General features: G+C 34.5%; 2 protein-coding genes, 2 long non-coding RNA genes and 2 pseudogenes across 6 annotated transcripts; 5 read left to right on the plus strand and 1 right to left on the minus strand.

Annotated features, from left to right (window-relative positions):
- Positions 1–2,127: 2,127 nt before the first annotated feature.
- On the plus strand, positions 2,128–5,945 carry LOC147937607 (uncharacterized). Its single transcript, XM_087465191.1, has 7 exons — positions 2,128–2,841; positions 3,055–3,396; positions 3,447–3,598; positions 3,695–4,248; positions 4,435–4,580; positions 4,644–5,203; positions 5,624–5,945. The coding sequence occupies exons 1-7, from the start codon at positions 2,128–2,130 to the stop codon at positions 5,943–5,945; spliced, it is 2,790 nt and encodes a 929-aa protein (XP_087321317.1).
- A 3,335-nt stretch (positions 5,946–9,280) lies between these two features.
- Positions 9,281–10,707, minus strand: LOC104710227 (protein CLAVATA3 INSENSITIVE RECEPTOR KINASE 2-like). Of its 2 annotated transcripts, none has more exons than XM_087464344.1 (4): positions 10,304–10,707; positions 9,758–10,070; positions 9,598–9,665; positions 9,281–9,508 (listed from the first exon to the last, which is right to left on the minus strand). In XM_087464344.1, exons 1-3 carry the CDS (start codon positions 10,448–10,450, stop codon positions 9,646–9,648), a joined length of 480 nt encoding a protein of 159 aa, XP_087320470.1. In that variant the 5' UTR covers positions 10,451–10,707; the 3' UTR covers positions 9,281–9,508; positions 9,598–9,645. The 2 variants fall into 2 exon arrangements, with proteins under 2 accessions (XP_087320470.1, XP_010425100.2); XM_010426798.3 differs by having other exon boundaries at positions 9,758–10,119; positions 10,304–10,653.
- Positions 10,708–11,074: 367 nt separating this feature from the next.
- LOC147937608 (SKP1-like protein 15 pseudogene) lies at positions 11,075–11,326 on the plus strand (annotated as a pseudogene).
- Positions 11,327–12,481: 1,155 nt separating this feature from the next.
- On the plus strand, positions 12,482–12,973 carry LOC104714920 (SKP1-like protein 17 pseudogene; annotated as a pseudogene).
- A 978-nt stretch (positions 12,974–13,951) lies between these two features.
- Positions 13,952–14,567, plus strand: LOC147937609 (uncharacterized). The gene is made up of 2 exons (XR_015567175.1): positions 13,952–14,120; positions 14,206–14,567. It is a non-coding gene; the product is annotated as an uncharacterized LOC147937609 (long non-coding RNA).
- Positions 14,568–21,512: 6,945 nt separating this feature from the next.
- LOC104710228 (uncharacterized) lies at positions 21,513–22,897 on the plus strand. Of its 2 annotated transcripts, none has more exons than XR_754948.3 (5): positions 21,513–21,886; positions 22,003–22,086; positions 22,184–22,285; positions 22,370–22,452; positions 22,571–22,897. It is a non-coding gene; the product is annotated as an uncharacterized LOC104710228 (long non-coding RNA). The 2 variants fall into 2 exon arrangements; XR_015566944.1 differs by having other exon boundaries at positions 21,514–21,886; positions 22,184–22,227.
- Positions 22,898–25,569: the final 2,672 nt, after the last annotated feature.

Below are 25,569 nucleotides of genomic sequence, written 5' to 3' on the forward strand. Positions count from 1 at the left end.
AGCCTATTCTAAAAAGGGGACACTTAAATTATCTTTGGGGAGAACAATATATAGTCTAGTGGTTCCTCTTTCATGTTATATCATGCAGTTTTACGGTTCGACTCCCCCTAACCTCCTTCCCAGCTTTTCAAATTTCAGAATCACAAGAAAGCTTTTCTCTTGAAAAACGCACCGTTTTACTCTATGGCGACAAAAAAGGCGATTTAGGGTTTTTTACTTCCTACCCATGTTCTGATGCCGCTGGAGGATACTCTGCCGGGGCTCTCGGATTCTTTGAGTCCCAGGGGGCTGGAGGTTCCTGGCCAGTCGGTTATGGAAGAGGGGCTGGCTAGGGATGCTGTTACGGGAGAGTTGGGAGAAAAGTGTGAGAAGGGAGACCAGGAAACAAGTGCGAAGGGTGATCACGAAACGAGTGAGAAGCGGGAGGTTGCTATTGTTGATGGGGCTACCAGTATATCGAAGGATACTCTGGGCTCACAAAACGCTGTTCCCCTGTCCAAGAGAAGCGTTCATGGGTTTCCATGGTTAAAAACTCGGAGGAGATGTCAACGGTGTCTTTGGATATTGAAGAAGTTGATGGGATGCCTATGGTGCGGATACCGGATAGCGTTTTCGAGGATGCTCATCCTCTATGGGAGGATTTTCTGGTCGGAAAGTTCCTTGCAAAAGCTCCCTTTGTGGGAGGTATCCATGCTCTGGTGAATAAAATTTGGACTTTGGGTGATAAATCCATTAAGATCGATGTTATTTTTGTTGATAAAACCACAGTCCGGTTCCGTATTCCGGATGAACGCACATGTTTGTGTGTTTTGCGCAGAGGTATGTGGAATTTGTGTGGTGTCCCTGTGGTGTTAACTAAATGGACCCCCATTGCAGAGTCTGAACAAGAAGATCTGAAAATAGTCCCTTTATGGGTAATCATTAAGAATGTTCCGGCAAAGTACTTTTCTTGGAAGGTACTAAGTGCCATCACCAGTCCTCTAGGGACACCAAAGAAGCTACATTCTAATACTGTGGCGTGTAAGTCTTTTGATGAGGCTAAGGTTTTCGTTGAGGTGGATCTCACAAAGAATCTACCAAAACACGTTTCTTTTAAGTCAGGAAAGGGTGGTGACACAGTTGTTGAGTTTGTTTACCCTTGATTGGCTCCACGGTGTACGACATGTTCCAAATGGGGTCATATACACTCTGACTGTTTGCAGAGGAAGCTGCAAACGACGCAAGTTGTCGCTGTTACACAAGCTGCGATTCCCGCTCAGAACATTGTTGATTCTGTGGTGGCTCCAACTCAGAGTTCTGTTGAAGAGCCTCATAAAGCGCACACTATTATCGCACACACAAATGTTGAAGAAGTGGAGAAGGATGTGGCCGATGAGGCGGAGGATCAAGGTTGGTGTACCCCAACGAAAGGTGTCCGTAGTCCGGGAAAAGCACAAGAGCTTCGATATGGTGAAGTCTCCATTATGAGTAATTCTTTCTCTTGCCTTAGTGACAAGGGTGAGCTAGGGGAAGACATGTCAGAGAATAAACGGGAGGAGGTTCCAGAACATGTTGATGTTCAGGCAGAACAGAACGGTACTCTGTTGCAAACCGAGGGTAACGCTACTGATACTCACACGGGAGCATTGCGACCGTCTTTACCTCGAGTTTCCAAAGAAGGACACAAGTTTCTTTCAAAAAATGTGCAACAAAGTTCCCGGATTCAACCTCCAGGAGCGATGAAGACACGTCAATCCTCAAAACCTCTCTGATGTTGGGGTTTTTTTTGGAATATCCGCAGATTTAACAAAACAGAAAAGCATAGAGTTGTCCGCGAGTGGTTGGCTCAAAGGCGTTTTGATTTTGGTTGTTTACTCGAAACAAAGGTGAAGGTGAATCGAGTAGACAGGGTTGTGCGCTCTGTATTTGCAGACTGGTCTGTCCTCTCGAACTATGAAGAGCACCGGTTAGGCCGAATATGGCTGGTATGGAGGAGCAATGTGAGAGTTACACCGATTTATAAAAATCCCAACTGATCACTGTATCGATTCTCATGGATTACAATAGAGGAATTTTTTGTTTCTTTTATCTATGCTGCGAACCTTGCTGCAGACAGGAAATCTCTCTGGGAAGACCTGAAGCACCATCATGACTCCCCTCTTGTTTAAGGACAAAGCATGGATCCTCTGTGGTGACTTCAATGAGATTCTTGAGGGAGATGACCACTCTTTGTATGGCACTAATCCCCCTGTTTCTCCTGGTATGCGTGATTTTCAGGATTTGGTTCGACATTGTGAGCTAGCGGACATGAGTTATCAAGGACATCGGTATACATGGTGTAATAAACGGCAAGATGGGGTTATCTGCAAAAAACTGGATAGGATTTTAGTCAGTAAGCAGTGGATTCAACAATATAATCAGTCCTACTCCGTGTTTGAGCCTGGAGGTTGTTCGGATCATATGCGATGCAGGTTTTATATTGCTGGGGAAGCAAAAAGGATTAAAAGACCTTTTAAATTTGTCAATGCGATCACTACTCACCCGAATTACCAAACAGAGATAGCACAGCGGTGGCGTGTTTCTTCTCCTCTGTTCTACTCTACTTCTGCCATGCATCGATTCTCCAAGAAGTTAAAAGCTTTGAAACCACATCTGCGACTCTTAGGAAAGCAAACCATTGGCAATATCTCTCTTCGCACAAAGGAGGCTTATAGGCGTCTTTGTAACTTCCAGAAACAGACAATGGCTAACCCATCATCGAGTGCAGTCAGTCACGAGGCGGAGGCATATGAAAAGTGGAAACGACTTTCTGATATTGAGGAAAGTTACTTGAAGCAGAAGGCCAAACTTCATTGGCTTAAGGTTGGTGACCAAAACAATTGAGCTTTTCATGCATCTGCTACTCTGAGGGAGTTTCAGAACAACATCAAGGAAATACAGTGTGATGATGGGACCATTTTCACTACACAAGACCAAATTAAACTCGAAGCAGAGAGATATTTCAAGGATTTCCTCACTCAAACTCATGCAGACTATGATTGCTGGTCACTTGAGGAGCTGGAAAACCTTCTATAGCATAAGTGTACTGACAGTGATAAAAACCTGCTTATTCATGAGGTTACAAAAGAGGAGGTCTGTAGGGTTCTTTTTGCGATGCCAAATAATAAGTCTCCGGGTCCGGATGGTTTCAATGCTGAATTTTACAAGAAATCATGGTCTATTGTGGGTGATGACTTTCTGGTGGCAGTCCAATCTTTCTTCAGAACCGGTTTTCTACCAAAAGGAGTGAATTCAACCATCTTAGCTTTGATCCCTAAGAAGAAGAAAGCAAGGTTAATGAAAGACTACCGTCCAATATCCTGCTGCAATGTTTTGTATAAAGTGATTTCGAAAATCCTTGCTAACCGGCTCAAGATTGTGCTTCCTAAGCTTATCTCCCCCAACCAATCAGCCTTTGTTAAATACAGATTGCTAATGGAGAACGTCCTCTAGCCACAGAACTAGTTAAAGACTACCATAAGGAAGCGGTTTCCCCTAGATGTGCAATGCAGATTGACATATCTAAAGCTTTTGACTCAGTACAGTGGAGCTTCCTTCTCACTACCTTGAGAGCTCTTGGGTTTCCTGAATAATATGTGCACTGGATCCAAACTTGTATTACGACTGCAGCATTTTCTGTGCAAGTGAATGGTGAGTTGGCGGGTTATTTTGGCAGCTTACGTGGTCTCCGGCAAGGCTGCTCTCTCAGTCCATACCTCTTTGTTATTTGCATGAATGTCCTTTCACGCAAAATTGACATGGCTTCTCGAAACAGAGAATTCGGTTTCCACCCACGTTGTAAAAATTTGAAGCTCACCCATATATGCTTTGCTGATGACTTGATGGTTTTTGTAGAGGGAGACAAGCCATCAATCACAGGTGTTTTGGGAGTTTTTGATGACTTTGCAGTGCACTCAGGCCTCCACATCAGTCTCGAAAAATCAACAATATTCATGGCAGGAGTACCTGCGGATCAACGACATGCTATCCTTCAACAATTCCCTTTTGCAACTGGTACATTACCAGTGAGATATCTTGGCTTACCTCTGCTACCAAAGCGAATGTCCTATGCGGATTACTCACCTCTACTGGAGAAGATTCGACTGAAAATCGGCTCGTGGACAGCTAGGATGCTCTCCTTTGCTGGTAGACTGCAACTCCTTCGCTCAGTTATTTTCAGTGTCACCAATTTTTGGATAGCCGCTTTTAGGCTTCCAAAAACTTGCATCCGTGAGATAGATAAGCTGTGCTCCGCGTTTCTGTGGTCTGGCCCATCTTTAAATGCAAAGAAAACAAAAGTCGCATGGACATAGGTCTGCCTACCGAAGTGTGAAGGGGGGTTAGGCTTACGATCGCTTGAGGAAGCTAATAAAGTGAGTGTTTTGAAGCTAATTTGGAGACTCTTATCTGCTAAAGGCTCTCTCTGGGTGGATTGGGTGAAGAGATATCTATTCCGCAGTGGTACTATATGGGCTGAGAAAGATAACACCAACAAGGGATCATGGATTTGGAAAAAGATATTGAAATACCGGGAGATAGCAAAACCTTTCCATCGGATTGACGTTAAAAACGGTGAATCAACCTCTTTTTGGTTTGACAATTGGTGTTCTTTGGGTTGTTTACAGGAGTTAGTCGGAGACAGAGGTCCCATTGCTCTTGGTATACCGGAGACAAGCACTTTAGCTGATGTCATGAACATGTCAAGAAGGAGACGACATCGTCATCCTCTCTTCATATCAATTGAAGAGGAGATAACGAAACATGTTTCCATTCGTTCAGAAGCAGATGATGTGGCTCTATGGAAGGGAAGGAACAATAGCTATCATAAAGATTTCAACACAAAACACACTTGGTTAAACACTCGCGTAGCATGTCCAACAATGGCGGATCACAAAGCTATCTGGTTTCCCAATGCCACCCCGAAGTATGCTTTTATTACATGGCTGTTGACAAAAAACAGATTGGCAACAGGGGACCGGATGATCATCTGGAACACAAATGCTAATCCAAGTTGCGTCTTCTGTAACCATTCCATGGAGACTCGGGAGCATTTATTTTTTCAATGTCCTTTCTCACAGCAGGTGTGGGGGCAGCTGGTGAAAGGGCTGTTGCAGAACAAATATACAACGAACTGGCGAGATGTTATGGCTCTACTTACGGGTGATGCATTGGACGCTACGCACAGGTTTCTCTTGGGATACACCTTTCAAAACACTATACACTCTCTCTGGCGGGAAAGTAACAACATGCATCATGGAGAACCGTCGTCAACACTGGAAAAACTGGTCAAGTTCATTGACAAGAATGTTCGAAATCGCATGAGCACCATGGGGGAGGGGGATGACTGCTCGAATTCAAGTTTGGTTTGCAGCCATATTACTTCAAAGATGAAATGATATATTTATTAATTTTAAAAACAGTATTGCAGCCAATTTATTTTCTTTTGAATATAATTTAACATTAAATTCAAAAAAATAAAAAATAAATTATCTTTGAAACGATTCGGAAACGTCCCCGTATGTCTTCATTCCCGTTTCCTTTTTCTGCTTGCCGTCTCTGCTTTCTCTGAAACGGCTGAGAAACGTTTCATTGCTGTCCCCGTCAGGTATCCGTCCCCAAAACAAATCTGGGACGGGAGACGGTGGTTGACAGACGTCACCGTGCATCATAGGGATTGGGACGCAGAGTTTATGAAGAATCTTGATATTCAAACGATCTTCAACCTCATCGTCGCTGCTAACCGTCTCCAAGTCACGGGTCTTCTTGTTCTCACTTGCCAGGCCGTTAGAGATTACATCGAAGACAAGACGCCAGAGGAAGTTCGTGAGATCTTTAAAATCGAGAATTATTACACACCCGAAGAGGAAGACGAATACGAAGAAGCCATTCGCAAGGAAAACGATTGGGATTTTTCAGATCCATATTAAACCCTAGCTTTATGTTTCGTTTCTTTTCTTTTCTCTTTTTTCAAATATACATGATTTGGTGAATGTCAATTATGTTTCTATTCTTAAGTGTGTGATCAACTTTTGGTCTCTTTAATTTCGCTTTTAATTTTTACCTAGATAATTGACTAGCTATAGGCCAAAGTTAAACATAAACATAAAACCATAGCTTGTAGGAAGACGAGGGGCGTTGTGGTCGTGGTCGTATAAACTCAAATAGATGCAAAAAAAAAACACAAAACAAAGCATCCGATCGAGGAAGAGCGTTTCTCAAGTATGTGATCAACTTTTGGTCTCTATAATTAATTTTGTTGTTAAAGCTATGTTATATAACCATATATCCCTCCGGTGAACAACGTGATACACGCGCGGACAATACAAACTCTTTTATCAACACCTTATAGAATAACGACAATGTGATATATGACTGCACATAAGAGAAAATGGGAGAACGTACGTACTACGTAGCCTAAGGAATCCTCTCTATATACTGAACCATAAAAAAATTCTTGTATTTTTCCTTCTCATGTTTCAATTATATAGCAAACCATTTTGAAAAAATCATCCAATAACCTCTTATATTACAAGAGGCCCAAATCAACACTGAAAAACATTAACCGCCAAACGGTAAGAATGGATTTCTATAACTTTCCAACACCGTATTTCTGACCTCAAAAGGCCACAAACAAATTTCACGTTAATGAGATTTCCATTCATTAGGTTGTTACTGGACCAGCAATGATCAAGCCATAACGATTCTCGATAGCCAGACCTTAACCAGCCATATCATGCACGTTTTCTAACCCAACTAATTAACCCCAATAGTAGCCACAAACCTCAGAAGTTATAAGCGACAACTGTAATAGAAAAAGAGCCTAGTACTCCAGTACTGATAAATTATTTGTAAATTAAATTAATGAAGATTCCGACTGATATGGTATGTTGTTAAACACTGATATTGAAGTGATGAAAAGTTAGAGAACAACGTAACTGTTATAAATGCTTAATTTGGTCCCCTACGTGACGAGGGAATTGTACTCCACTAGCATCCTCTTATATTAAATATGAAAGATTAATTACTTAAATACTCATAAAAATCTCTCTATAGTTAATAATTACATTGAGTTTATAGGTGACAAAAAGATATATATATATATATATATAAGTTGTATTTTAGTTTATAATTCTATATCTAATGTAACAATAGGTATCTTTTTATATATACTAGGACTCGGACCACCACGATGTCGCGGGGGAAATATTTCAAAAATAAGTTATATTAAATTTAAATTTAGCATTATATTTTATAAAACCATTTGCAAATATATGTTAAATAATAAAATTAAAAATTATCTCAAAAAAAGAAAATAATAACATAAATATTAAACATATATAGCTGTTAATTTAAGAAACACAACTGTCGAAATGAAAACTTATAATAAAAAAAATAATATGGTAAAAGACTAAATTCTAGTTAAAAATTATTAAATAAAAAGTCATAATGAATCAAGACAACTCTACTTATAATTTGTATGTATTATAAGTATAAGATATTGTATGAAATATATTATCGTAAAGATAACAAGCATCATAACATTTATTGATATTTATATTACTCATAAACAAATTTTATGACAAAGTGATTCAAGTGAGAATATCAAACATACGATTATAATAAGTAAATGAAAATCTCTGATAAAATAATTTTAAAAATAAAATAAATGAAAAAATAAAATAAATTTCATCTTGAGTGAAAGTTCCTCAACCAATAATTATAATACAAATACACAACTTCTAAAAGTAAAAGATGAAATAGTTAAATCTTAAAAAAAGACATATTTTACGAAAAGTTATGATAAATAAACGCATTGTAAGTTACATAATTATAGTTGATTAAATTTCTATATTACTATAATCATTTCTAAAATTTTTAGTTAGATTATAGAATGTTGGTTATTGAATATTAAAATTTATATTATTTAGATTCAGCATGAAACCAAAAATTTGTGTCAACGAACAATCATTCATTGGTTTGTTATTTATCTTAGAAGAGACAAATATATATATAGAGTTCAAAAGACATAAACATTAAGATAAACATAACTATTGGAACGAAAATTTGTAAATAAGATATGGTGAAAAGACATAACTCTATAATGAACAAAAGCAACTGTATGATTTTTTTTTAATAGAAAAGATACAACTATACAATGAACAGACGCAACCATATGATTATTTTCAGGAAAGAAAAGTATTTAACGAAAAGGTAAGACGAAAAATCGCAATTGTTACTGGCATTTATTCAGATTTTTATTATTATGTAGATTTTTATTGTAGTCAGTTTACTATAGAGTTAATGCAACATACGCAACCATATAAATTCATTTCACATTTACTACAATTAAAGCGTCCAACACAAATAAAAAATATTCAAGATAACCATATAGATTAAGGATATCTTTTCAATTCTGGACTTTGTAGTAATGTTAATGCAACATCCAAATTCCAATGTATGCAACACATATAAACTGGTTTTAAATAGAAGACATCTTTATTATCATATTCAAAAGTTAAATCCAAAAACTCACTATATAATACATCTAACTCTTGGAAAAAAACTCTAAGTATTTTCATTAAATTTTTATATTTAAAATTAACTAAAAATTGTGAATTAGATTCATCATTCCAAAAATCTTTCGTTAAATCAAGAATTGGATGAATTTCTTTACTTTTGAAAGAAGAATGATTGAGAATAATTTAAAAAGCTTTAAAAACTGTTGAGATTGAAATTTTATATTATTTTGAATCATGACAAAAAAATATAAACAGTTCAAACAGACAAATATATATATATATATATATATAATATAGATTTCAAAAAATACAAATATTCGAATAAATATAACTCTACAACGAACAGTAGCAACTCTACAAAAAAAAAAACCGTTACAATGAACAATCGCAACTTTTCGTAAAAGACACAACTGAAAATTCCTACAGATCTTTTTAGAAAATTATCCAGAAGGTACAATTGAAAAAACGCAACTTTTGATAGTATTTATTCGGATTCCTATTATATATAGATTCTAATATAATAACAATAGTTTCTTTCTGATTAATGAGATAGTAACAATAGTGTCTTTTTAATAAACACTAGGTTAGACCCGCGCTACGTTGCAGGATACTTTTTATAACTATTTTTAGATATATTAAATTATGAAAAATATAATTTTTAAAATTTTTTTGATTAACTGTAAAAACTGTAGTTTATACAATGATAAGATAGAAAATGCATTAATATAATAAATATAGAGAAATTTCAAATTTAAGATAACTTATATTTCAAACTAAATAAGTAAACAATCTTTTGGTGTTTCAATCTTTAACAACTTATAAATTAGCTTATATAGTATAGATTCATTGTCAATCAAGTATCTAAAGCTTAAACATTCTAAAGTAAACAAATTATCCAAAGGGAGAAGTCACTGATCAAGTATCTAAAGTTTAAAGCCACAAGTTCTTTCTTTCATTATTGGTCCTTGAATCTGCACATAGACATAATAGAAAAACAACAGAGTCAATAAACTTGTTGCACAAAACGAGTTTATGCAAGGAGGAGAAATTTGACACTTACTTCTCTATAGCTTCTTAATAAGTGTTTCTTGTTCTTTGCTAAAGGAAATCACTCCCTTTCTGGTGTTTCTGTTTTAAAAGCAGTAGATTAAAACCATTAAAATCCAGTGATTACATTTCTGTGACTAAAATGAATTAACAAAAACCAGTTTTATCAATACCTTTAAGCCTAGAGGCGACACTACAATTGGACATGTAAGGGTAGACAAGAAGTCTTTCGTTAGAACTCACGCAATAACCAATTAACCGAAGCAAATTCCTATGGACAGCTAAGCTGATCATCTCAAGCTCGGTACGAAACTGTGAGTTCCGAGAAGTTCCATTCACATCTTTCAGTCGTTTCACTGCAACCACTGTCCCATCTCCAAGCTTTCCTCTGTAGACATTACCAAACCCACCATCACCAAGAATGCTCTTGGAACTAAACCATCCGTAGCTACATGAAGTTCTCTGAATCAGGAGAGTCTCCTTGCCCTGTAGTGGAGACAACAAAAACAACAGCTTCCTCATGAGGTAAGTAACTCTGCAAAAAAACACCTTTTATGTCACACCACTCTTAAAGAGAGTTTTGTGAAATCCAATAGCTTGATCATCGTTGTCTACCACAACTACTCTCTAAGGTCTAAGGTGAGCAATTTTAATTGTAAGATAAACGAAGCAAACACAATCTTCGAAACAGAAAGATTGGACTTTTTACAGACACATACCGCGTCGAATTCGTCAGTGGAGACGATAGAAGTTGGACATCCACGGTGTTCTGCTTCGCGGCCAATACGCTCCACCGCATCAAGAGCGTTCTCGGTTTTAGAAGCATACAACACAAGCAGCTTCCTCGGCTTTTCTCCCATCGTCATCGCCGCCACTTCACCTCACCCACCCGGAGATTGAGATTGAGAGAAACAGCGAAACCGGATCCGGTCTGATGACTTTAACCGATCAATTGGAAGCGCCATGTGCAATAATAGAGGAATCCGAGACATGCGTGACAATCAAAGAAAGAGATAAACACAAATAGAAAAATAGCAAAAACAATAAAATCTCTATCAAAGAAAACGACGACGAAGAACCAAAATCAGGAAAAGCATCAAAACGACATTGGCTTCTTTTTCTTATAAAATAAGGTGATGTGTATTAATGTTATAATTTGATAGGTTAGAGTTTTTAACTGAGGTGTCAGTCTCTGCTTCAAAGTTGAAGCTGAGGTGTCAACCTCTGGATAGAAACACATTGTATTTTTATTGTATTGATTAAATATGCATGTTACCCCGATTCTATTTGTGTTTTTTTTTTAAAAAAGGGTTCCCCAATTATATTTTTGAAAAGGATAATAGCACAATTGACCGACTCTTAAGGTTTATAAATATAAACATTTCAAAAACCATCTCTCATTCAAAAGTAAACAATGTCTTCGAAAAAAGATTGTGCTGAAAAGCTCTGATGGCGAGTCTTTCGAAGTTGAGGAAGCGGTGGCAAGAAAAATGCAGATCGTAAGGCACATCATCGAAGACGACTGTGCTACTAACGCAATCCCGCTTCTAAATGTTACAGGAATGATCCTCGCCATTGTTATTGAGTATTGCAAGGGACACGTTGATGATGATCATGCAGAACCTGAGGATGCGAAGAAGAAGCTCAAGGATTGGGACGAAGAGTTCATGAAGAATTTGAAGAATCTTCATGTTGATAAGATCATTAGCCTTCATGTGGCTGCTGACTATCTCGACGTGTGACGGTCTCTTCTTGATCTCACTTGCCAGGCCGTTGCAGATTATACCATAGACAAGATAGTAGAGGAAGTTCGATAAATATTTTTACCTCGAGAACGACCTAGCTTTTAGTTTAGTTTTTTTTTTTTTTTTTTTTTTAATTTTTTTCTTTTTCTATACATGATTTAATTTGGTGAATGACTTATATGTTTCTGTTTCTCAAGTGTGTGATCAACTTTTTGGTCTGTTTAATACGTTGTTAATTCCTTACCTGACTAAGCTACGGTAAACATAAAACCATAGCTTGTAACACAAGATATTCTTCGAATCCTAAGTCCAATTAATCTCTTTGAGAAAAGAACATTAAGTAGGAAGAGCTCGATGATCAATTAGGGAATTCCAAAAGTTCAATAGTATATATATTTCAGGGAAGACGATCAATTAGACCTAGGAACGTTTTGATGTGCGTGTATGTGTTTTTTGACTTTAAGAGATTTTATATACATGGACTTCGATGGAGGTCCATAAACAAATAAACAAACATTGAGCAGATCAGCCCTTGGTTATGTGGATGACCTTTATGAGTCTGAAAATATTCCTTTCTTGGAGGCACAAGCAAAGCAACGTGTACAAATAACCAGAAATCGTGCGACTTTTGTCTTTTCATTAGTGGTATACGGTATACTATAAAATAGGTGTTTAAGGTACTCTTTACAAAATCTAATACTATCTATGCTCTTATTATATAATTCAATAATATCTAATTTATATAGAAGGTAAAATTAATTTATTGATTGTAATTCTAACAAATATGGAAAAACTAGAAAATGTTATACAAAAATTGCATTGAAAATACAAAATAGTCACATTTAACACTTTTTTTCTTAAATTAAGAAACAGAAGAGTATTAGTAAATTTCTAAAAAAGTTTTTGGAATATATTTTACGAAACGTTTTTTAAAATAAGAAATTTGCGTTTGTTTTCTTCTTTCTTCTTCTTTTTTTTTTTTTTTGTGAGAAAAGGAAACAACATGTTAATTACCCCAATTATATTGTTTTTTTTTTAAATTTAAAAAGGGGTTCCCCAAGTCTATTGTGAAAAGGACTATTGCACAATTGACCGACTCTTAGATTTATAAATAAAGACATTCAAAAAACCATCTCTCATTCAAGGTAAACAATGTCTTCGAAAAAGATTGTGTTGACAAGCTCTGATGGCGAGTCTTTCGAAGTTGAGGAAGTGGTGGCGAGAAAAATGCAGACCGTAAGGCAAATGATCGAAGACGACTGTGCTACTAACGCAATCCCGCTTCAAAAAGTTACAGGAATGATCCTCGCCATGGTTATCGAGTATTGCAAGAGACACGTCGATGATGATCATGTAGCAACTGAGGATGCGAAGAAGAAGCTCAAGGATTGGGACGAAGTGTTCATGAAGAATCTTGATGCTGATAAGACCGTCAGTCTCCTTATTGCTGCTGACTATCTCAAAGTGTGACGGTATCTTCTTGATCTCACTTGCCAGGCCGTTGCAGATTATATCATAGAAAAGAGAGTAGAGGAAATTCGAGAAATCTTTAACCTCGAGAACGATTACACACCCGAAGAAGAAGAAGAGATTCACAAGGAACACTCTTGGGCTTTTAAAGATCCAAAAAACCCTAGCTTCTAGTTTAGGTTTTTTTTTTTTTTTTTTTTGGTTCTTTTTCCATATATGATTTAATTTAGTGAATGAATTATATGTTTCTGCTTCTCAAGTGTGTGATCAAGTTTGTTTGAATAAAAATAATTCCCACTATATAACCCATCTTGAAGTACACTAATGAATTCTTTTTGTTTTTTTAATTTGAACTATGAAATATGTATAAATAAATGTAATATCATTAAATTTATAAAAAAAAAATTATCTACTAATAACCTTTATACCATACTGAAAATATAGGATTAATTAATCATCAAAAATTATTTTCGAAATAAAATATTAATACAATTTTTTAATTAAAACTAATATTGTTTATGTTACACAGGAATCACATAATGACAATGTATAAACAATTACAAATAATATTTCTTTAATTGCATAATTTCATTTGGCAACTTAATTGATCATAACTTTTTATATTCATCATTTTTAAAAAATTCCAAACTTAATTTCTTACACAATATTTTCATGTCTTTATTTATAAACATTAATACAATTTACTCATTATTTGTATTCTTCTTTATCTTATCCAAGTTCATAAGAATATTACATTTTTCTGTTTTTTCATATTTTATTATATCAAAACTCATTCTATTACCATTTACTTTATCCATTCTATTGTTATCTAAATTCATTAGAGTCATATATATATATATATATATATATATATATATATATATATATTAAATTTTCTTAGTATATATAAGTTTTTTTTTTAATCATTATAAGTTTTGAGGAAACTCTTTGACAAATGTTACAATCTATTTAATATTAGATATACTTAAACATATATTGTGACTAAATTAGTTAATTTATGACATACATATATCACAATCTATTTAATATTAGATATCACACATGTCATGATCTGATTAATATCAAAATTGGGCATTAGATCGCTTGTTAAGATCAAATTTGATTATAAAATACCACTTTTATATGTTCCTATGAGTACTTCCAACATTTGGATTATAATAAGATCATTATAACCCACACAAAATACATAAAAGAATTGTTAGTGAGAGCAAGAACAAGTAACGGAAAATGAATTCGATGGTGATTTTGGTGTTATGCGTCGTTATGCTCTTGGTGGCTGTTGTTGTTGGCATATGTTGCGGTACGTAAATCTTATAACAAAGTCGTAATACCTAATTGATGTTGTGTTAAGTGTAAATAAACTAATATTTTTCTTTAATAATTAGGTTGCAGTAAGAAGAAGCCGGCCAACCCCAAGTGAGGTTTAGGAGAGTCCGAAGTGAGTAAAACATGAGATACTTTGATGATACTTGTAAACTTATGATTGGTTCAAATTTGTTTGATTTAAAATTTACCTCTTTAACTTAATTATAATATATTGGAACTACTGATATTATATATTTGTGAGATACCATTAGAGTATCTAGACTAATGTGGATGTTCTGACGGGTATTTATATTTCTTTGAATAAGATATATTACAAAGTATAAGCGATAAGCATATGTATTGATGAAAAGTCTATGTGTGATATATTGCTAGACTGGTTTAAAATATGTTTGGATAATGAATACATCTCACCATTTCTTTATTGATATAGTTTTTTTCTTCTTTTTACGGCGATCTCATTACTCAAATTCATCAAATATTACAACTTTGATTTCTCGTGTAAAGAGTAACTGATCGAAAACAACGAGTAAAAAGTAAAAACCAAACGGTTTAGTTATACTTGAACAAAAAATCATTTGGTAAAAATAAAAAATTACTAGTTTTCTTCTATCTTCTCAATCTCTATCAATTTTTCTTCTTTACTCATACATTTACAAGTCTTCTGATGTTTGTTAACATATTTTTAATTGAACTTTTATGAATCAAATTAAGTTTATATCATTTTGTCATATGAAAAAATATTTTGGCCATTAATTTCTGATTTTCTTTAAGCGTCAAATACTCTCAGGCCGGCACTGGCTACAACAGACCATAATCATGAAGAAATGGCTGACGAGCCATAAATATTTCATGAATAAGAGCTTTTACAAATTATGTATGATAAAATTATATAAGAACAAATTATGTAGGTATGTATGATTATTATATTTCTACGATACGATGTTTGAGATGTGTTTGGATAATGGATAGAAGTGAAATCACCAATTATTCATTGTGTATCCTTACTATATTATTTCAGAAGTACAAAAGTGTAACATGACTTTTTTTTTGTAGATTTTAACAGATTATAGGTAAATATTTTTGATCGGATATTATGGCATTCAAATTTAAATCACAGACAATATAACATTTAAAATTATTGATCATGTTTTGAATTAAAACAATTAAAGAATTATTTCCAAATTTCTATCAGTTATCAGATCGACAAAAGAGAGAAAATACTTTCCCTTTATGATATTTTCGTTCTGAAATCATCTTAAAAACAATATTTACATGTATTAGACTTTTAAAAAAAAAATAGGTCCCAAAAAGGCTATTAATAGACCAACTATATAACAAATGTTTATCAAAATCATCTTGACCGAGAAAACCTACAAAACAATATAAACATACATATTGACAAAAAAAAATTGATATACATAAACAAATTTTGATTACGTATGATAAAAAATAACAATATAGTCAGATTCAACAATATTATATGATATAACAAAAAATTTAGATGTCAAAAAAGAATTTACAATAGTACCTTATATAACAAACAAGGGTTCCTCCAAAAAATTTCTACCAGAAAATGACACATGTCACTAAATTAAAACCATTTATTTTATTCGTACACACTTCATTTGACTCCTATGATCATCTCTAGCCACAACAACAATCATGGAAAATAACTGACGATCCGTCAATTGGCAATTACACTTATAAAATAGAAATCTGTGAGCCTCTTGGGAGCTAAATACGTGAAAAGGCAAGCCAATATGAACTTAAAATCTTATAGTGAAGAGTGATAAAATCAGCTATTCATTTAGTATAAGTAAATCCTCATAAGACTCGAATAAAGCATATATAAAAGAAAGGATGCAAGTAAAACATATATGGGGGGAATTCAAATCAAGATTAAAACCCAATTATATGCATTCAAAACAGAATTTAGTCAAAATATTTGGGTCATGTTTTCTCCACCATGTTCATGGTTGACCAACCAATTAATACACTTAAATGTGAATTACTAGAGGTGTCAAAATGGGTCAGGTTTCATGGATCAACTCAACTCAACTCAACCCATGAACTCTAATGAGTTAAAAAAATTTACCCTAATAAGTTCATGAATAAAATGAGTTAGTGGTTCAAATGGTTTTATGGATCAAATAAATTGAGTTGTAATGGGTAATGGTTTAACCATTTAATCCATCAATTCTTCTTTTATTGGGTCAAATTGACTCAAATGTTTAAACCGGTTAAATATAACCAAAACCTTTAAACCAATCAAATGTGTAAACAAGTCAATGCTTTGATTATCCCCAAAACAGCTTCTTCCTGATTAGAATTTGGGATTTAAAGCCATCATTGTAAAGAGCTTCATCGTGATTTTTCCCAAAACGATTTGTTTCTTTTACGGAATCGAAGAAGAGTTTTTGGGTTTTTAATTTGGAAGCGGAAGTGTAAGAACTTGTCCAACGAGGGAGTGAAATCGGAGAAAGAGGAGACCTGGCCGCATGTAATGATTTAGAGACATGGGCTTTTGTTATTTTGTTGTGTGCTTAACTAGAATTTCGAATTGGGTTAAACAATTATAATTGAATGGTCAAGTGATGGTGGGGGAAACATGTTTTCTGCAAATGGTTAAAGTCAGATTTTTTGTAAATGGCTTAGTCATTTCTCAATCGTATGTTTCATATTAGTATATTGTTTTAGTGTTGGATGTTGATATATACTCACTGGATTTGATTGCTTTTAAGTTTTAACCTTAACATGTTTGATATATTTGCTAAATTGCTCTTCTCACTTCTCTGGAACTTTTCCAAGAAATGAAGAGTCACGTGTTCCTTTGATGCCATTTTGATGCCATTTTGCTGAACATGAATGCATCTCTATATGCTTGTCAATTTATGTCGATCAAGTCTACATTGGTTTATCTTTGAGACAAAGATCTGAGAAAACTCTTTTTCGTTTTGTGAAAAACATCATTGATATGTAAATTTCAAGTTTAATTTTTAGTATAACTGTTGAGTTAACTATTTAACCATTTAACCATTTAACTCATTAAACTAATGATCTTATGGGTTAACCCAACTCATTTAAATAAATGAGTTGGATCAACTCATTAACTCATTTCATCTAAACTCATTAGGTAATGAGTTGGTTTGAGTTGAGTTAATCATTTTGACATCCCTATGAATTACCTACATAAATAACATATATTTAATTTGTTATCAACACCTCTAAATATTTACACAACAATGTTATTAAATAGTTTTGCAATGTTATTTTAGTAACTGTAACATCCACGAACCGGATTCCCGGTTTGGGAGGTGCATCGATTGATGACAGCTTGTCCTGTGGGAAGGTTGTTAAAGGGTGAGGACCAGGGTTCGAGGAACGCCTGGCACACCAATAACCTACATGTGGATGAATAGTTCCTTTCTACATTGAGGGGTTAGGATTGATGCCTGCAGGGCCAGCTTTGGGCCTATGGGGGCAAGCTAGCAGTGGGCTAGTGGTGTCAACGGGACAAGTTGTCACACTAGGAGTGTGTATTTGTTGGTTTTAGAGTCAGAATCTTTGTAACAACCCGTCCCGTGGACCCCACTAGCCTCACTGCTAGCCCACTAGCCTCACTACTAGCCGTCCCAAAGGACCCCAAGATGGCCCTGCAGGGCATCGATCCAGACCCATCACTGTGGATATCCAAATCAACCAGTAGGTTATTGGTGCACCAGACGTTCCTTGAACCCTGGTTCCCACCTTTTAACAACCTTCCCACAGAACAAGCTGTCACCAATTGATCTGCAGGTTGATTGGTGACAGCTTGTCCTGTGGGAATGTTGTTAAAGGTTGGGACCAGGATTCGAGGAACGCCTGGTGCACCAATAACCTACTGGTGGATTGGGATATCTACAGTGATGGATTAGGATTGATGCCCTGCAAAGCCAGCTTGGGGTCTGTTGGGGCGGCTAGCGGTGGGCTAGTGGGGTCAACAGGACAGGTTGTCACATAAAAATCGATCCTAACCCCATAGGCCCGAAGCTGGCCTTGTAGGGCATCGATCCTAACCCATCACTGTGGATATCCCAATCCACCAGTAGGTTATTGGTGCGCCATGCGTTCCTCGAACCATGGTCCCCACCCTTTAACAACCTTCCCACAGGACAAGCTGTCACCAATTGATATGCAGATCAACGGGACGGGTTGTCACAATAACCTACTGGTGGTCTTTGGCAAAGGTGAGTGCATGATCATGGCTTATCTAAGCTTGAGATTTCTCTGATTTTTGTGTTTATGTGTTATGTGGTAGATCTGGCTTGTTAGAATGTTTTTGAGTCACATGGGGCTTGTTGAGGCTTCTTTGTGGCATTAGATCGAGTTTGATGTATTTAGGAACGAAGATCTGACGAGGAGTTTCAGAGAAGACGATACTTGGTATGTGCGTCGACCGATGCACAACTATGTGCATCAGTCGATGCACTTTGTGCGTTGGTCGATGCACTATGTGCGTCAGTCGATGCAGTGTGAGGACGGCGTGATAAGACCTAGGAGCATTGATCGATGCTATGCGGAGGTATTGATCGATGCAATTAGGGATTTCGTGAAATGTCGAGCATACATTGGTCGATGCAGTGTTGGTGTCGGTCGATGCAGGCTTGGTGTTGGTCGAGGCAACCCCAGCCAGTGTCGGTCGATGCGGTGGTTTGGTGTCGGTCGATGCAGCTTCCTGTTTTGTTTGTTGATTGTTGTTTGATGGTTGGAGATTCTTAATTGCTAGTGTGTATAGCCCATTAGATGGGAGGATTGTCTCAGGGCATCTCCAATGGTACTCTATATCTTACTCCAAACTCTATATTTGGAGTAAAATCATCTCCAATGGTACTCTATATTCTACTCTAAAAATAGAGAAATGAACAGTGTCACTCCAAATTTGGAGTAACACTATTCATTTCTCTATTTTTAGAGTAGAACTTTTTTATTTACAAATAATCCTTCAATTATCATATCTTATACCATTTTATACCAAAAAAAATTATTTAATAGGAATTTACACTTATATAATTTTATAGAAAAAACAAATATATTACATTAAATTAAAACACAACAATAACATATATGTAACTTAGAAAATAGAATGACATAACAAACATTAAATATAAAATACATAACTAGTGCCATAAATTAAAATAGAAATAGAAAACTTAAATAAAAACAAATTCTTACCAAAATAAACTTAATACATCATAAACTAGTGATTAATAATCCGGTAAATCGCTTCTGGATCCATTAAGGTTATCAAAATATTGCCCAAATGAAGTAGATGCCAAAAATTTATTTTCAAGTTTAATTTTAATAATATTTTAATTTTATTGATTTTTTGTTAAAATTTAAATAAGTGGACACAATTTGTAGATTTTAGAACTAAAGGGCTATATGAGAAATTAAGAACAAGATAAACATATATAATAAATTTAAAATATTTATTTTAGAGTAAGAAATAGAGTAACCATTGGAGTAAACCTCTACACTATTTTTAGAGATCTCTATATTTAGAGTAAAATATAGAGGTAACCATTGGAGTTGGTCTCACTGAGTGTTTATGAAAATACTCATGCATCTCAATTTGTGTTTGTGGTGCAGCTACAGACAAAGTATGATCGTGGAATCAAGGCAATGAAGAGGAGGATGTTCTAGTGGCTCGGTTGTTTGTGGTCTGGCTTATGGTAGGTTGCTATAATGGAGTCTTTAAAATGTTGTCTAGGATTGTTGGTTCCTTGGTTTATGTTGAATTGATTCATTGGTTTAATTGTTATGGAATTAATAATGATTATTTGATTATTGGTTAATTCATTGGTTTAATGTTTGGTTATTCCGCTGTTTGGTTTGAATGTGGCTAGGTGGTTAGTGAGTATGGGATCATTAAACTATTATTATATATATATAAACGGGTCGGGTCGTTTCAGTAACTAATAAATCTTCTTATGTTGAGTTCCGTCTCTCACCCATGCATTAGAAATTTCTATTTGTATTATAATCTTTCTAATTTAATCATCTTAAATTTATAATTAACTTATTTAACCCACTAATTATACTATCAAAACATTTTTCGTATTTCTTGGGACCTTTAACCTCTAAGATTTTTTACATTGAAAAATAATTGAATGCATTAAGAACATCATTAACTCAAATTAGTTTTGTGACGTACACTCAATTTTGCACGACCTACACATTTGTTATCAACAAATTTCCTATAAATAGCAAACACCTCACTAAGCACCATCAAATATCAAATCCCCCATAAAAATTAGAATTCTATAACATCATTTTTCTATATAACTGATTGTGTTTCAAATATTTTATTTATATCACTTTTGAAGATATGGAAGCAAATGTTGGTTTTAGTTTATAGATATTCATATGCCATTTAGACATGTGCCATTCTTTTCAGTTTTATGGAATAATATTTATTTATATTGTTTTATTTTTTAATTAACGACATAATTGTTTACTTCTGTTTTAACTATCAATAGAACATAAAAATATTGCTGCATAATTTTCTCTACATTGAGGTAATATTTCTTCTTCTACATATGCATTTTTTGATGAAGAGTAAGAAGAAACCGAGAATGAAAAATGAACTTATTGATTTTTTTGGATGACGATGGTAAAAATTTTGAATTACTTTTGCTGTCCAAGCACCTATTTTTAAAGAATGGTGCATGAAAGGGAAATAAAATTTGCAACCAAAAGAAGGTGAGTCTTCATTAAAAGAAGGGACAATTGCATTTTTAGTACCTTTATTTGCATTTAAATGAGCTCGTAGACCCCATATTCGTTTTTCGAGAAACATAACCACTAAGGGTGCTGAAATTACAGTTGACCTTCTTACGACCAAACAAAAAACAGAAGCCGAAATGACAGATTTAACCCGATGAAGTCTGCAATAGATATCTCTAAGGTTGATTTCAAACTTACGTCAAAGGGAAGACTTCAAAGTAAGTCTACTCCTTAATTATAGGTTAAATTTTAATTAAAAAAATTATAAAAAATAATTTGGTTAACCATTTGACCAAATAATAACCACATAGACTTCTTGCATTGTAATAAAATAAATTTACATATAAACTAGTCAAATTAAGGAAGGTAAGACTGATTAGGTTAAAATTATTTGATTTAGGGTTTGCTTAAGTTGACTTCTCTGTAGACTATTCACGGTTGACTTTCTTATGCTATCAACTAGTAATATTATATTATTTTAAACTCACCGACAATTTAACCAAACCGATAGATGAACCTAACCGAATGCATACCATTTCCTTGATTTTAACCTAACCGGATGCAATAACCATATATATACTTATCTCTCTAACTCAACCCTAGTTGTTTTATGTGATCTCTCTCTCCAAAATTAATATATTCGTGAGAGAAACCATTTTCTTTCTTTTGCATCTTCTAAAAAACCGAGTTCGCCCTAGCCGCTTCTCTCCCTCACAACCACCGAGGAGTCATTTTCCAGCGACGTCGCTAGATCTGTGTTTCCGTCTTGTTGTAGTCACCGCTGTCTACTAGGTATGTTCATGTCGTGTTATGGGCTCGCCGGAGATTCGCCTCTCAGATCTTGTTCCTTCGCTTCTACTGTTTGTTTTGCTCCACACCGTGTCGGAGTCGTTGCCTCCTCTTCTTCTGTCAAGTTTTAGACCTTGCCGACGAAGACCCTTTGGCAATCGATAAAGACATCTTTCACGAACTCTGGTTAGTATACTACGGAACAACACTCAATCGATAAAGCTCTCTTTGTATTCTTTTTTATTTTTCTTAGATTTATTTCGTTGCTAAATCGATTTTGTTGGGAAAACCCTACTTTGCAGCAATGGTTGAGTACTGCCCGAGTATGAACAAGCGAAATTGTCTGATATGAGCAGAAAACAGAGAATGCTGAAGTCTCCGATAAGGTCATGATTTGTGAATTCTTATTCTTTGTTGATTAGTATCCTTAAGAAGATTGTGTGTAAATTTTGGGTTTTTTTGTTTTTGTTTTTGGCTTCTCAGTTGCATCAGTGTAATGAGCAATTGAAGGAGGAAAAAGGAAAAAGGTGAGAGTCTCTGCAAGAAATATCAACGACTCAGCACTTGCTTAAGTTAAAATCTGAGGTTTTTGATTATACTCAACATTAGATGCTTTTGTTTCTAAATATCCTCCATTTGGTGTTGAGTTTCTTATTATGTCTGTTACAGGAATGTATCCAGCTTACTTCACAGTGTGCTAAGCTACAGGAGATAACTATGGCTCTTGCCAAGGAGCTCCCAACGCTTAAACTGTGCTAAGAATCTTTGATATTTTTGCTCTTTTTTTTTTAATGTTTTCAGATTCTGATATAATCATCATTCAATCTTTGGGTTAACCTTTCTGAGACTATATTCTTGTTTTGCGTTCAGGGTTTCTGATCTTAGCTTGGAGGAAGATGATGTCCTGAAGCTAGCCATGTTGGGGAAACGCTAAGACAAAAGATACTATTGCCACACTAGTCAAGTCTTTAGTTATCAGAAATAGATAGACAATGATAATTTCAATCCAAAGTCTTGTGGGATGAGCTCACGTTTAAAGAGTGCTATTTGGAGTTGGGAAAAATCAAGATTCTTAATATGCCTGGATGAATAATATGTATCTTTAGAAAGTAGAAAAAAATGTAATATGATTATTGTTGTATTCTTCATTAAATACAAATTATGAGAAGGTGGAGATTGAAGCTCCTTTGTTGTTCAGTTTGCCATATCATTTTATGTAAATTTAGATTATTAATGCTTCTTTCACTTTGGAGATGAACTCGTTCTGATTTTGCATTACGACCCCGGTTTCAGGTACTATGTTATATTGTGATGTTCTCTAATATTCGTGTACTGCTCTGTTTTGGTCGTTTGAAATATGTCGCTGCTAGAAGAACCAATCTGAGGGGTGATATAATGATTTTTGCTTTGTCTTTGCTCATGTTATGTGAATTGTGTTAGTTTGTGTGATGATGTTTCTTGAGCTAAAGTTTCATGGTTCTTGTTGAGAGAATACAAATATACAGGACCTTGACAATTTCACTGAAATGTGGTTGCGGCCAAAATGAAGAAAACTTGAACACTATACATAACAAAAATTTACATGTACAAACAATTAAAGACTTTAACAAAAAAAAAAGATAATAATATAAATTTAAATGCTTTCAAAAAATGAGTATGCATAAACAAACATTAACACATTATCGATGATTAACCACAAACATAGCTAGACTTTATTATCGAGTCTTTCACAGCAAAAGTCTTTATTATCTAATATTTGATTCTTTCATACCAATAATAATATATTATAATAAAATAGATAGTAAAAATACTAATCAAGATTGATATAGAAAAACTGAAAAAAAAAAAATCCTAGAAATTTGTAATTTCAATAAGATTTAGTGTAACAACTAAACTAATAGCTAAGAATACACTTTACTATAGTGTTGAAGACTGAAATCATTCACATTTAGGTAATTTTTAGAGAGTTTATATATTACTTCATTTCATACTTATAATTGTAGAATTCTATATTCTTATAAGAAGTCTTTCAGATAAGTCTTCAGCATAATCATTACAAATATTAAATTGATTTGACTGATTTGCAGACGGTTCAGTTTCCCGTGCAATAGTCTGCCAAAGAAGTCGTCGACATAATCATTACAAAGTTTAAATTGATTTAATTGATTTGACGTTAGTTGGTAAAGAAGTCTGCCAGAGAAGTCGGTTTCTTTATATTTTTCTGGTACTGTTTCAAATAAACCGGAATTGATTTTCTAAAACCGAGATTATTTTTCTTGTCATCAATACAGACTTCACACAGAACTCCAACACGTTGACTTCAAAAATAAGTCTAAGTTAATGACCTAACTGCCTAAGAAAACCAAAAACTTGATTTCTCCATAAGTATTATGTATAATCATGTCAAAAACATACAGAGCCAAGTAAATAACATATATCAAAGAATACAACAAGAAAATCTTAAAAATTATTCACCAATTTGCAATAATTTGGTTTTCAAATAATGCTGACTTCATGTTCACATCAACGAGTAGACATAAAAAAGACTATACGAGGATAACTTCAAATGAAGTCTATTTTTTGGGGTCTATTTTTGCAATTACAATTTTACAAAGCAGACTGCGAATGAAGTCTACCATAACTGGTTGACTTCTTTTGTGGTCTTCCTTTGTTAATTTTTTGGTTAGTTTTGCAATTAAATAGATAAAACAAGGTAGACTTCAATGGAAAGTTCAACCGGTTAACTTCAAATATAGTCGACTATGGTTATTTTTGCAATTGACCAACCCATTGACTTTACAGTAGACTTCTGTCTACTAAGTAGACTTTAACTATCCGTCAACCAGAAAAAGTAAACTTCGTCGTGGTTAGTTTTGCAATTGACCAAGTTTGACTTTCGCCAAGTAGACTGCGTATGAAGTCTACATTAATGATGACTTCGTTTGCAGTCTGCCGTGGTCATTTTTGCAATTGACCAACAATTGCATTTTTTAAATAGTAGACTTCTTTTGCAGTCAACTAATTATTTTAATATATTTTTAATATATTAATATTACGGTCAATGCTTAAATAGTTTGGTCAATTGCAAAAATAGTCACTATGGAAGTCTACTCGTTTATTATCGTAAGAAGACTTCGTCCGGCAGTCATAACTAAAAAGTCAAGAATTTGGTCAATTGCAAAAATACACCTTAGTAGACTGCAAATGAAGTATCTGACGGAAAGATTATAATGCAGTCTGAACTATATTTTTTTGTTTTCAAATGAAATTAAGGAGACTGAAATTGCAGCCTACAGGCTCGAAACTCGATAAATTTTTGATTGCAAAATTGACCACAGAGTAGACTTTACATGATATTATGACGGTTAGACTAACAAATGAAGTCTACTTTCGCAAAAAAAATCAAGGAAATCATGCATTCTACCGGAAAATAACTTTATCGGTTGTTGTTTCGCAATGTCAAGCACCAAGGACGTCGTCTTTAGTCACCACAGAAGAAACCCAGCACCAATTTAATCACTATCCAAGAATCATGACATATAACAAGATAAATGCACTTGCAAATTTTCTTGGATTAAAATGGAGAGGAGATGGAAGAAAATGAAGTTCTCATAGCATTGGGTGTTATTTAAGCTCACAAATTTGGGTTGTTGAAGCATTAAGAGCTTCAAATTTGGTTGTTCATGGTGGTTGGAAAATTGATGGCGGTGGCACAAACGTAAATAAAAGAAGAAGATGAGGATATGGATGTAATAAACATTTTCGCAAGAAATTCAAATAAATCAGAAATAATGGCATTTATGTGAATACATGGAATGGCAGAGGATTTAATAGGGAGAAAGTGGCAAATGTTGGAGAGAGAAAAAGAG

The sequence above is a fragment of the Camelina sativa genome, chromosome 9 (assembly GCF_030686135.1).
Source record: "Camelina sativa cultivar CO46 ecotype springtype chromosome 9, ASM3068613v1".
NCBI classification, from domain to species: domain Eukaryota; kingdom Viridiplantae; phylum Streptophyta; class Magnoliopsida; order Brassicales; family Brassicaceae; genus Camelina; species Camelina sativa.

Coding starts and splice junctions, on each gene's coding strand:
- LOC147937607 (XM_087465191.1), top strand. CDS start 2,128: ATGACTCCCCTCTTGTTTAAGGACAAAGCATGGATCCTCTGTGGTGAC. Junction 3,599..3,694: donor ACTACCTTGAGAGCTCTTGG/GTTTCCTGAATA, acceptor TTATTTTGGCAG/CTTACGTGGTCTCCGGCAAG. Junction 4,249..4,434: donor GCTTCCAAAAACTTGCATCC/GTGAGATAGATA, acceptor TATCTGCTAAAG/GCTCTCTCTGGGTGGATTGG.
- LOC104710227 (XM_010426798.3), bottom strand. CDS start 10,410: ATGCTTCTAAAACCGAGAACGCTCTTGATGCGGTGGAGCGTATTGGCC. Junction 10,120..10,303: donor CCACTGACGAATTCGACGCG/GTATGTGTCTGT, acceptor GTTTTTTTGCAG/AGTTACTTACCTCATGAGGA. Junction 9,666..9,757: donor TGTCGCCTCTAGGCTTAAAG/GTATTGATAAAA, acceptor CTTTTAAAACAG/AAACACCAGAAAGGGAGTGA.